General features: G+C 38.2%; 1 protein-coding gene across 7 annotated transcripts in view; it reads left to right on the forward strand.

The window, feature by feature from the left end:
• The first annotated feature begins 9,850 nt into the window (after positions 1-9,850).
• Positions 9,851-13,518, forward strand: part of DYNC2H1 (dynein cytoplasmic 2 heavy chain 1) — a 349,828-nt gene continuing 346,160 nt past the window's right edge. For 6 of the 7 annotated variants that reach the window (XM_050758858.1, XM_050758861.1, XM_050758859.1 and 3 more), the window contains exon 1: positions 9,852-10,227. In XM_050758858.1, the coding sequence (XP_050614815.1) occupies positions 10,033-10,227 (195 nt within the window). In that variant the 5' untranslated portion in view covers positions 9,852-10,032. Of the gene's footprint in view, positions 10,228-13,518 lie in introns of all 7 variants that reach the window. The other variant, XM_050758863.1, reaches the window with a different exon arrangement.

The raw sequence follows: 13,518 nt of genomic DNA on the forward strand, positions 1-13,518 counted from the left end.
TGTTCATGGTAGGTTATTGATAAGACCCTACCCATCCAAGCTACTCCGGGAACTAAACTGATAAAAACACTGTCTTGATTTATACTTCCATGATTACCATGATGGTGAGAAAGAACTATGGTAAATCATATTGGCTTTTAGTATTTTTGTGTATATGTGATATATTACTTCTACATAGAATTCAAAGATCAAAGCAAGTCATAAGATCATACCTGTCTTTAAAGGGAGCAGAGAAGTGCCAAGAAAGAGGAAAGCCAGAAACATTTGTTAGATGACAGTAACAACTACCACATGGATATAGATGTTGGTGCTTAGAATGAAGATGCTGCATGCAGAAACTTAAAATACATTGTATAGAATTAGTGGTCATGCAACAGGCAGCAAAGAAACAGATTAGTAGGTTGATTATCTAGAGATTTTTAACATGCCTTGTTAAAATATTCAGTGATACTTCCCAATGAGAAGTAGAAGGGAGACCATTAACCTAGTAAGAATCTAACTCTATGGAAAATAGCTAGAGGCAGAGTGACAAAGTGTATTGGCTATAGCAAGTGATAATGTGTATTGGCCTTTCGCAAGATTTACAAGAAAAATATGAGCTCAGATGAGAACTGGTTAATCTTCTAGAAAGAATAGAAGGATACTAAGGAATCCTAGAGATCAGGGGTCTCTCAGGTTTAGAGGGGCTGACTGCTCCTAATTTCTAATAAGAGATAAGACTGAAAAAGACAAAGTTGTAAGTGGTAAAGGCACTAAAAGATCTCTCAGTTAAGAAAAGTGATAGAATCTTTGGGCAAAGCTCAGACTAAGGGTTTTAACCTTGCTATTTAAACCTTGTTTCATATAGCCTCAGGATAACCATCAAGTTGAGAGAGGAAGACATGGGTATGAGTAAGCAAAAAGATCATTCTTTGGAATCATATATAGGAAATAACTAGAATATGGAATTTAGAATATGGAACTAAGAGCAAATACATCAGAAAGCCTACTAAGTTTGGAAAAGAATTACATTGTTAAATAAACCATGTGCCTGGACCAAAAGACACTGATTTTTTGAGCCTTAAAACAACTATCAAGCTCCCAGAGTTTCCCCAGAAGGAAGCTCAAATAACTTATCTTTTTAGTTTGTAGGTTGCTGAACCATCAGGAGCTACGTTTCAACCCGATGGAAACAACTGCATCACATGGATACCTTAGAGATCCCTCTCTTTTCTCTAACAAAGGACTTCCCCAAATGTGTCCTCATGGACTTCACAGCCCCATTCCTGACAAGAACACTAGACACAAGATAGGAATAATTTCCAGTAGTTTCAGTGAATGTGTTCCTTAAAGGTGTAAAATCTCAAATTTCACATTTGATTAGATATCTTTAGGGATTAAAGGTGCCAACCAATGCTTGAAAAATGAGAATTGTAATTTGATCTCTTTTACTTTAAATTTATCCTGAGCTACCCTGCTGAGTAGGTTGACACTGCCAAATTTTTGATGTTCTATTCTCATAGCAACAAGCTGTGATGTCAGAGAGTTATTTTATCACAGAATCTATCCAAAAAGATGCCAGGCTGTGAAGCAGAAAGCTCTGATTTAATTGCATGTTATTTAACAATCATTTTATGTAAATAAAAATGGAGATAGAAAAAAAGACTCAAAATAACAATTTATGTGAACATCTTTATTATTAGTTAACATGGTGTAAAAAGCTTTCCCTTCAGCATTTACATCAGTGGGTATGTATTTCTTTTTAAATGACATTAAAGGACATTCAGGCAAGACTATTTCCTGCAAATAACAGATAAGCTAGATAATGCACACAGTAAAGAAAGCAACTTCAAACCATGTAAAAGTAAAATTAGCATCCTCATAGAGGAAAAGATTAACTAGTAATGTGTTTTGAAATTGTTTATATTAAGGGCCTTAACACAGTTTTACTAGCATACTTTATTATCCTGAATGGCAAAATTAAAAGCAATATCTTTACCAGACAAGTGATTATCACATAATCTAGTGTAAGTGCAACAAATTTCATTAAGACAGCATTACATAAAGCAGCTTTACAAACCTGCAAGCCTTCTGGGCCTGGTAGACCATGTAAATTAGTGAAATGGCCTGGGTGTAAGACAATGGGGTAGGTGGGTACCATGGCTGAAGCCAAGTTCTTACCCTATCTGCAGAAGTCTGGATGGGTTAGATTAGGCCAGAGCAACAAAGAAGCCAAAGAAGCTCAGTTGTTTAGGACAGCACAATTTTCTTGCTTGTTCATACTACCTGTTAAAGGTCAGCTGGAGACTCTGTTCTTTGTCATGAGCGCAGCCACTGTCTAGAACACTACTGGTTATTGTGGCAGAGTAAAAAGAAAGAGCACAGCTTCTTTGGCTTAGTGAAGCAGGATTTGTTTTTGTTAATTTGAAAAACAGTAGGCTAGGCGCGGTGGCTAATGCCTATAATCTCTTCATTTTGGGAGGCCAAGGCAGGCAGATCACTTGAGGTCAGGAGTTTAAGACCAGCCTGGCCAACATGGTGAAACTGGTGTATTCTCTACTAAAAATACAAAAAACAAAAAAGTTAGCCGAGTGTGGTGGCAGGAGCCTGTGATCCCAGCTACTCAGGAGGCTGAGGCAGGAGAATCGCTTGAACCCGGGAGGCGCAGGTTGCAGTGATCCAAGATCGTGCCACTGCACTCCAGCCTGGGGGACAGAGTGAGACTCTGTCTCAAAAAAAAAAAAAAAAAAAAAAAAAAAAAAAAGAAAGAAAAAGGAAAAAACATTAGAAAGCATGGTAGTCATTAGGGTTGCTCTCAAATATTCTATAATTCTCCTTTTGTGTACAAGGTATGGTTTCACTTACCTGCCCACTTGCAGCTAGATGTGACTGTGTAGTTTGCTTGGCCAATAAAATGTAAATGGAAGTGATGTGCAGAAACTTTGGGAGCCAGTATCTACTTTTTCACATGTTCTCTTTTCCCTCAATCCCAGTAAGATGTATTGTCAAAAAGCAATGTGACTACTTAAGAGAATTTTTATATAAGGTAATTATAATCACAGCTCAAGAACTAGAAACAGTTTTTACTAAGAAGTACTTGTATAGCATCAAAAAGCTATACTTTTAAGAATATATATATATATGTGTGTATATATATATATGTATTTTCATCCCAAGACTGGTATTCATTTTATTTTAAAAGATAACAGTTTTAGAATAGTCTGCTGTATTTCCTGCAATCCTTGCTATTAATATTTAAATGTATTTAAAAGTGACTTTGATATGTAATTTTTAAAACATGAAGCACTAACATTCAAATAAATGATATTTATTATCTGATAGAAAAGTTAAGATTTAAATTATTTAAATATACTGTCTGGATGTTCTTATAATGAAACACAGAAATATTATTCGCAAGAAGGAATGCTACCCCTTGATTTTGTTATCTTCTAATGACTGTTTCTGGTTCTCTTGTTAGAGGAGATAGGTGAAAATCATCCCCACATTATCACATTTCTGGGTATTCTTCCCCTCTTCAATGATAACATCATAGGACATCATTGGGGGAGGGGGTGGCAAGAGTACAGATATAAGAAATATCTTCAACTACGTGTTACAAACCAGTATCTCCTTCCTCTTTCCCTGTATATTTTCTCTTTTTTTAAATTATTATTATTATACGTTAAGTTCTAGGGTACATGTGCATAACGTGCAGGTTTGTTACATATGTATACTTGTGCCATGTTGGTGTGTTGCACCAATCAACTCGTCAGCACCCATCAACTCGACATCCCTGTATATTTTCAGTGCAATTGACTGCAGGAAGAATTGGCTCCCTGCTAGACCCAGAAGTAATGGTTAGCAACTATTCACTGATTTAGAAAGTCAGAAGAAATAGAATTCCTTTTATTCCACAAAGAGTCATAAAAATGTGTAAAGGTAAATATATTTAAGTATTTGAGGTAAATATCAGATTTCAGTGTAGAGTATCATCTTCGTTTGTGGGCTGCTATAACAAAATATCTTGGACTGGGTAATTTGTAAATAATATAAGTTTATTGCTCACAGTTATGGAGGCTGGGAAATCCAAGATGAAAGCAACAGCAGATTTGGTATCTGGTGGGAGCCTGTTCCTCCTAGGTGGTGCCTTCTATATGTCCTCATATAATGGAAGGGGTGAACAAGCTCTACTGGGCCTCCTTTATAGGGGAACTAATCTGATTCATGAGGGCTCCATTCTCAAGACCTAATCACCTTCCAAAGCCCTATCTCTTAATAATATCACACTAGGGATTAAGTTTCAACATATGAATTTGAAGGAACATTAAATGATCTGCATTACTCAGGGTTCTCCAGGGAAACAGAATCAACAGGGCAAAAATAGATATTTAAGAGGATATTTATTATGGGAATTTCCTCCCCCAATTATGGAGGCCAAGAAGTCCCATGTTATGCTGTCTGCAAGTTGGAAAACCAGGAAAGTTGGTGGTGTAATTCAGCCTGAGTCTCAGGACCTTGGAACATGGTGTGCTGCTGGTGTAAATTCTGGTCAAAAGGTCCAAAAGCTAGGAGTTCTGATTTTCTAGAGCAGAAAATGGATGGCCCACCATGAGAAGACAGCAAGTTCACCCTTCCTTGCCTTTTTGTTCTATTTGAGTCCTTAAAGGATTGGATGATGCCTGTCCACATTGGTGAGGGCTATCTTCTTATTCAGTCTATTGATTCAAATGCTAATCTTTTCCTGAAACATCCTCACAAATACAACCAGAAACAATGTTTTACCAGCTATCTGGGTATCATTTACTCTACCAACTTGACTAGTATTTTTTCCCTTAAATTTACTAAATTACAAGGTATCTATTTAATAAGTAGGGCAATATTTTATAACCAACACTATATATTTAACGTATTTGCCAATGTTTATCAAACATAATGGGTAAAATGGAAAAAAATCTTTATCCTATATTCACTTTCATGGAATAGATGCCAATACCTTAGAAATCATCTAGAAGGCTAGATTTCTGGAGGAACTTGAAATGTTTTCAGGGGACCTTGTGAGGTCAGAACTTTTTTCACAATAGTAGTGAAACATTATGTATCTCTGCTGCTGTGCTTGACATTTTCATTGATGGTGCAGTAGCAACGGCAGCTATGGTAGTCAGAATTGTAGGAAGGCCCCAAGGCCCCTGCTCTCTGGTGTGCACACTTGGAAGAGCCCCCTAACCTTGAATGTGGAGGAAATCTGTGAATATGATGGTATATCACTCCCATGCCTAGTTTACTCATCAGTTGACTTTGAGCTAATGAGAAAGGAGATTATTCGTTGGGCCTGATCTAATCAAGTGAACCCTTAAAAGGAACTGGCTTCTTCCTGGTACAAAAGAGATTTGAAGCACAAGGGAGCTTAGATGTGTTAGGAAGTTCTCTACTGTTGGCTTTAAAGATGGAGGATAAGAATGTGGGCAATATCTAATTGCTGAGTGGCCCCAGCTGACATCCAGCAAAGACATGAGGACCTCAGTCTTACAACTGCAAGAAAATGCATTCTGCATCAACTATAAGAGGACTCTAAGCTCCAAATGAGAATGCAGCCTGGCTGACATCTTGATTTATGCCTACGAGACCCTTAGCATACAGCAGCCAGCCTCCTGACCTATCAGACTTTCAGCTAATACATGGGTGTTATTTTAAGCCACTAAATTTGTAGTAGTTTGTTACACAACAATGAAACACAATGCAGTGGCTAAAACAGCTGGCAAGTTGACACAAATCAAGGGTGGGGCACCAAACTGCTTTAGTAATCATCTATTCTCCACATGCATGCATTCACTGGAAAAGATTTCAGTTTCATTTAAGAATCTCCTGGATAAAGGAGTAAAATGTATTCCTTTTATTAAATCTTAAACCTTCAGTACTAGTCATTTCAATATTTTGAACAATGAAATAATACACCATAAAACACTCTGTTGCATTGAAGTATTAATAATGGTTGTTTCAAGGAAAATAATTTTGTGATTGTTTGAGTTATGATCTAAACTAGCTGTTCTTTTTTCATGGAAGACCAATTTTACTTGAAAGAATAACAACTAATGTTAATCAGACTTTGATATTTGGCAGAAATTTTTCTTAAAAATGAATGACATGAGCTTATCACTTCCAGGGAAACAGCTGACCTTATTTGACCTAACTGGCCAATGATAAAATTCAAGCATTCCTGCGAAAATCAGATTCTTGGATAACTTAAATTGTCTACTGTAAGTTTGACAACCTCTCCATACATGAAGACTTTTTCTTGGCCGGGTGAGGTGGCTCATTCCTGTAATCCCAGCACTTTAGGAGGCTGAGGTGGGAGGATCACTTGAGTACAGGAGTTTGAGACTACAGCGACATATGATCAAGCCACTGCACTCCAGCTTGGGTGACAGAGAAAGACCCTGTCTCTAAAAAGACTTTTCCTTATGAGATCAGTGGTGTATTAATAAATGTGATTTTTAAAAATATTGTATAAGGAAATGTATCAATATTTGGAAGATCTTCATAGCTTAGTGAACCAATATTTTCTAAATGACCAATGTATGATGTTATGAAATTATGTGAGAGTAAAAGATACATTCAAATTGCTAGAAAACCAGTGGATTTTAATGTAACTGAGTATGAAATATTCATTGATATGGTCCCAAATTCTAACTTCTAACTGTTCTTTAAGAAACTACTACTTGTGGAGTGTTAGTTTACTATAAAAGAATATTCACAAGTATCTCTTAAAATATTCTTCATTTTTTAGCTTCTCAATTTTTAAACTACCTATCTGTGTGAGGCTGGATATTCTTTATATACTTCAGTCCAAACAATGTATTGCAAGAGATGGAATACAGAAGCATATAGAGGATCCAGTTGTCTTCTGCTGAGGCAGGCAGGAAAGGGACTTAACAAAAATGTAAACCAATGCCATTCTTCTCGTTGATTTTTTTCACCTTTTAGAAACACAATTATTTTCATAAATATATGTTATTTATTTTAACAAGAATGGTCTTATGATTATTTTAAAATAGATAAGTTAATACATATTTCAAAAATTTCTCAGTTTTAATTTTGATTACAGTAAATGTTGATAGAAATAACCTACAGAAACAAAATTCTTTTGGAGCCTTCAGTAACTTTTTTTTTTTTTTTTTTTTGATACAGAGTCCAACTCCAAGTTGGAGTCCAGTGGCGCAATCTAGGCTCACTGCAACTTCTGCTTCCCGGGTTCAAGCTATTCTTCTGCCTCAGCCTCCCGAGTAGCTGGAATTACAGGCATGCACCACTGTGCCCAGCTAATTTTTGTATTTTTAGTAGAGACGGGGTTTCACCATATTGGCCATGCTGGTCTCGAACTCTAGACCTCGTGATCTGCCTGCCTCAGCTTCCCAAAGTGCTGGGATTACAGGCGTGAGCCACTCTGCCTGTCAGTAATATTTTAAGTATAAAAATAATTTTTTAAAGTATAAAGTATAAAAAGGTCACCAAAAAGCTTGGGAAATGGGATATAGGACAAAATTAGGAAACCTTGGCTCAGAAAGTTTTGGGCCTTCCCTTCCTGTTTTTATGCCACCTGCCTGCCAACTGCTAAACCAATGCCCCACATTAAAAAAAAAAATATTGTTACTACAATATGGATATCAATTACTCTTTTGGTTAGAGTAGCCTAAATTGCCATAAAAATAGCCTCACACAGTTTAATGTATAATGCCTCAAACACAACAAAGTTTATTTCTTGCTTATTTAACAACTGCAGACATTATTCCACACTGTGATTCAGGGTCTTAGGGTCCCAGTCTTTGAAAGTTTTGCCATCCCTGTTGCTTTGTTGTTATCTGCATCCAGCTGGCAAAAGGTAAAGGTACTCTCACTTCTTTAAAACTTTGCCCTGAAGACACACACATTACTTCTTCTCACATTTTATTGGTGAGAATTAGTCACACGGGCACACCTGGATGGTAGCTATGGAAGGGAAAAATAGATTTTGGTGGATATCTGGCTATCACTGTGATACGGTATATAGAGATTGGCTCAGAATTGGATTTTGGTATGAATCTTGGTTCTACCACTTACCATCTCTGTGGTTTTGTGTAAGTTATTTAATCTGTGAGGTTCTTTCTTCTTTATTGTATGCTTGATACAATAAATAAAGTCCATATCTGTCTTTTCTTCCCACTCTATTCTTCATTTTTCGTATATAGTAGTGAAAAGGAAACACAAAACCTCTTTTTCATGGGGTTTACATGTCAACGGGAGCTTCCGTGTTTGAAATCGTTGTTAAACTTGAATTTCATAGTTTGTGGAAGCCTGAAGTTTCCTCAAGAGTTCTAAAAATTCTTAGGAGGATGACATACTCATGATCTCATCTGCTTTCTAGACTCTTCTTCTTACATGTGTTGCCTTTTTATTCACCATATTGTTATGGAAGCTTGATTCAGCCATTTCATACATTTCCACCGAAACAACTCACCAGACCGAGTGCTTGTGGGTAATGGAGACTTTCCTGAAGACCTTGGTAAGAGTGATAATGCCCATTGCAGAGCAAGAAACTCTGTAACCATTGTGGTCACTTTGGCTTTCAAAATCTTTTTATTAGCTACACAGTCATCTTGGGTTCCTGTTAGGATTTTTTTCCCCACCCAGTGGTCAGCATTCCATATCACTGTTGGGATGTTTTCCCATCCAGTGGCCAGACTCCCATCTCCCACCGTTTGGATATTTCATGAGAATTTACATTCATTTCCTTTTATAATTTAGAGCAGTTCAGCTTTTTTTAAGTTCCCACTCCAAAATCTTAAGTTGCTCAGCAGATGAAAGGACGCTCCTTCTAATTCTCAAACAATATAGTTTTAAGGGGAGGTTATGATTATTAAGTGAAACAAAAAATCTGTATATGTTTATGTACCCTAGGATCTTAGGCCAAACCAGTGCTGAGGTGATGAATGACTACAGCAAACACTTCCTGAGGGCAGGAACTGTGTCCCCAGGGCCTAGTTCGGTACTTGGCAAATTGTGTTAGACTGGTGCAAAAGTAATTACAGTTCTTGCCAAAAAACCGCAATTACTTTTGCACCAACCTAATAGCATGTAGTAAATATTTTTAGAAGAGAATTACTGAATTGAGAGTGTTTGACGAATGTTCAGATGAATGACCAGCAATTTAATAGTTTATATTTATGCCATGGGGTAGAAAATGACAAAGACTGTTTTCATGCCCGTATTTTCACAGAATTTAGTTGCGGTTGTTATGTTATAAAATAAAAGTATCATTGTACATTTTAGCTATTTTACAAATATGGTTGTGTTCGGGTAATGATTGCAATGAAAAAATCGCTGGTTAAATTTTTCTAAAATTAATAATAGGAGAAAAAACAATGTTGGGAAATGCAGCAGCACAGAAAGGAACACAGGGCAATTGAGAAAGTAAATTAACATTGTATTGAATTCATATTCTTTATAAGCCTCTCTAAAAAGCGATTTTTAAATACTGATCTCTTACAATCCGCACTACACTCCTGGTTGTGAGAAAGTATTTACCCCTCTTACAGATGTGTACCTTGACGCTGGCAGTGTGGTTTGCTACCAGGTGCACGTGGAGACGGAGTACTGGAATCCAGCTCTCCTAAATGTAGATCACCCTGCTGTACTTGAAGGCTAGATGTCTCTCTTCTGGTTATGCGTGATAAGAAATCAGTAAGAAGAAGAAAAGACATGTTTGAGAGCCAACACAAACTTGTCCGAACCCTTTACAATCGATGACCGCAGGGAGCCCCTGAGGAGCTCCGAGGCGGTCGATCGCCTCCGCGAGCTTTGCGTGCGCGTGCCCCGGGAAGGCAACGTCCACCGCGCGCCGCCAGCTACGCCGCCGCAGCGCTCCGTCGCCATAGCGACTACCCTTGGCAACAGCGAAGCTCTGCGGTCCCGTGGTCGGGCTAGGGGTTTGAGCCAAGCTCCTCTCTTCCCTTCACTTCCCTCCGGACTGGTTTCTTCTTCCTTCCCCCTACCGCCAACTTCCCTCCACCCCTTCCAATCATGGCGAACGGGACTGCGGACGTTCGGAAGCTCTTCATCTTCACTACTACCCAGAATTACTTCGGGCTGATGTCTGAACTCTGGGATCAGCCACTGTTGTGCAACTGTCTTGAAATCAACAACTTCTTGGATGACGGTAACCAGATGCTCCTCAGGGTGCAGCGATCCGACGCCGGAATCTCCTTTTCCAACACGGTACGGTTCCTTGCACTCCTGCCTGACCCCTGACCGCTCTTCAAGTCCCCAGGCCCAGCCAGAGGGATGTCGGGTCACACTCTAGCTTTACCAACCGGATCCTTTTCAGGAACGCAAGGCTGTCTCCACTTCTCCTGCATTATTGGCTTAGCTGCTTTGGCCTCGTGCTTAAGCATATAGTTTCCAAGCTTTGCATCCTACCTGACCAAAGCAGGTTTCCCTTCCACACATCTGAATAGAAGCAATTAGATTGTATTTTATTTTAAATTTTTATACGGAGTCTTACTCTGTCGCTTAGGCTGGAGTGTAGTGGCGCGATCTCTGCTCACTGCATCCTCCGCCTCCTGGGTTCAAGCGATTCTTGTGCCTCAGCCTCCCAAGTAGCAGGCGCGCGCCACCACGCCTGGCTAATTTTTGTGTTTTCAGTAGAGACGGGGGTTTCACCACGTTGGCCAGGCTGGTCTCCATTTCCTGACCTCAAGTGATCCGCCCTCCTCGGCCTCCCAAAGTGCTGGGATTACAAGCAGGAGCCACCGCGCCCGGCCTATATTCTACTTTTTAAGAAAGACTACAGATACGTTATAACTAAAAGGAAAACATTTACTTAGTTATTTTTATTTTATCTCTCTCCCCCTTTTGAGGTTTTTTTTGAGGCAAATTCTAGTCTATCTTTTTTGGATCAGGCTCTGCTTTTAACATTGCCCAAGGGAAAGATTAGTTAGGAATTTAAATTTTTGCGAAATGATATATTTCAAAATAAAGTTTGAATTTTTTTTATTGGTGTACAACATGTGATATACTGATTTATTAATTACATTTATTAAAAACCCCCTCCACTGGCAGGATTGCTTAAAAAATGGGTTGCATTTGCAATCAGGGCTTATATATATAAACCTAAAAGAAAAATACAGGAGAAAATTGCCTGGCACAGTAAAGGGGACTCAGTAAATACATTTAAGTTAATAAAACAAAGACATATTTTCAACCTCTTCCTCTTGCGTTCACCCTTATCCCTAGGTCTAGCAGAGTTTTCGACACTCAGCAAAAGCATTCGGTGCCCTTTTTTTTTTTTTTTTTTTTTTTTTTTAAGATGAAGTTTCACTCTTATTGCCCAGACTGGAGTGCAATGGTGCAATCTCGGCTCACTGCAACCTCTGCCTCCCGGGTTCAAGCGATTCTCCTGCCTCAGCCTCCCAAGTAGCTGGGATTACAGGGCATGCACCACCACACCCGGCTAATTTTTTGTATTTAGTAGAAACTGGGTTTCACCATGTAGGTCAGGCTGGTCTTGAACTCCTGACCTCAGGTGATCCACCCACTTTGGCCTCCCAAAGTGCTGGGATTACAGGCGTGTGCCACCGCGCCTGGCTTCAGGGCATTTTTATACGATGATTGAATCATTCAGCCCATTCACTATCTTTATTCTTAGGTTTAATTCGATTGTATTTAATAAACATTTACTTTGAACTCAATACATGCAAGGCACTTTGCTAGGCTTGATGAGTTTACAAAGATATAAAAAGGATGGATAATCATAGCTAACATTTATTTTCACTTTAGACTCTGTCAAGCACTGTTCTAAGTACTTTATATGTATTGGTTCATTTAATATCCATAACAACACTGTAAGATAGGAACTATTCTTATTCTTATTTTATGGCTGAGGAAAGTAAGGGACAAAAGTTACAACCTAAATGTTAACTTTTCTTTTGCTCCAATAGGTAGTGTAATTCAGGGTAGAGCCCCCTGCTTTCTGCCTTTGCCAGACTCACTCTAGTGGCTTAGGATGACATATACTCAGCAAATGATAAAATCAGGACACACTGTTATAAATGCCACTGAAAGTTCAGATAGAATGCAGTAGGAAAGACGGAAAGGGGTTTGGATTTGTGAAACTGTATCTTAGCTTGGGTATTTGAAAGTTGAAGTTAGAACTTTTTTTTTTTTTAAGTTAAAGCTATTACTAGTACAGCCCAACGATGTATCTGTTATTTTTAGTTGTACACATCGCTACAGGTGTTTAGTCATATTTGAAAATATTTTGTTATGTCTTCAGTTGTACTTTAGATGCCTGATAGTTAGCATGGTTCAATAAGTTAATAAGTCAGCAAATATTTATTGACTACCTACTAGTACTGGGGACAAAACCATGAACACAGAGTCCGTATCTTAAAGGAGTAACATTGGAATGGACAAAGGTAGGCTAAACACATGCTACAGATATATGTAACATCATTTTGGGTATCGATAAGTGCCGTTAAGATAAAAATAATGTTATAGTAGTGATGGGGTGGGGTGGGGAACTACAGATATATATAGGGTGGGAGATAATACGTCTCTGGATTAGTTATCTTTGAAGTGAGATTTGAATGATGAGTTGCAGGCAGACATAATCTGGGGGAAGAGTGTTCTAAGCTAAAGAAACTGTAAGTACCAAGGCCCTGAGCTGGGTTTTAACTTAGTTTCGAGGGGCAAGAAAAAAAAATCCAGAGTGGTGGCTGAAGTTTATGGTATGAAGGAACATTGTGGTAGATGAGAATGGAGAATAAGGCATAGGCTGATCATTTCGGACCTTGTACACCATTTAAATTGAAATAGGGAGTTATTGGTAATCTTAAGCAAGAGAGAGCTGTGATCTGGTTTATGCTTTAGGACAGAGGTTCGCAAACTTTTTCTGTAATGGGTCAGATAATATTGCAGGCAACAAGGGCTCCATTGCAGCTACAACTTGGCCTTTGAGTGTGAAAGCAGACATGTAATCAACTTTGTAATAATACATGTAATTGAATGGGAATGGCTGTGTTCTAACAAAACTTTATGGACACCGACGTGGATTTTCATATACTTTCCGTGTGTCATGAAATATTATAAGCGTTTGAGCAGTAACAGAAAGTTTCAGCTCCTTTCCAGCAGTCAAAAATGTAATTTTTTGGATAGAAAAAAGTGGCGTGAGACCCATAGCTGTTCTTCATACACAGCAGTGACCTTGTTTGAAAGCTTTTTAATTCGTAGACTTCTTTTCCTGCAAAAAGAAATGAGAATAACTGAAAATGTGTGTAAAATGCAAAAACTTCCTTTGACTAGTATACTTCTCAGCTAATGAACTAATTACTGTGAACTGACCTATTTTAAACAAGGTTGCTGTAATGAATTCCAATTGAGTTCACCTGGTTCTGATTTAAAATAATCTAGCTATATGACAATTTAACAAAAAAGTTTTATGCTCTTAATTCTTTAAGGAAAAATTTTCAGTTAAGATAAAGTTAATTTTAGGAGATAGACAACTTAAAT

Source organism: Macaca thibetana, chromosome 14 (assembly GCF_024542745.1).
Source record: "Macaca thibetana thibetana isolate TM-01 chromosome 14, ASM2454274v1, whole genome shotgun sequence".
NCBI classification, from domain to species: domain Eukaryota; kingdom Metazoa; phylum Chordata; class Mammalia; order Primates; family Cercopithecidae; genus Macaca; species Macaca thibetana.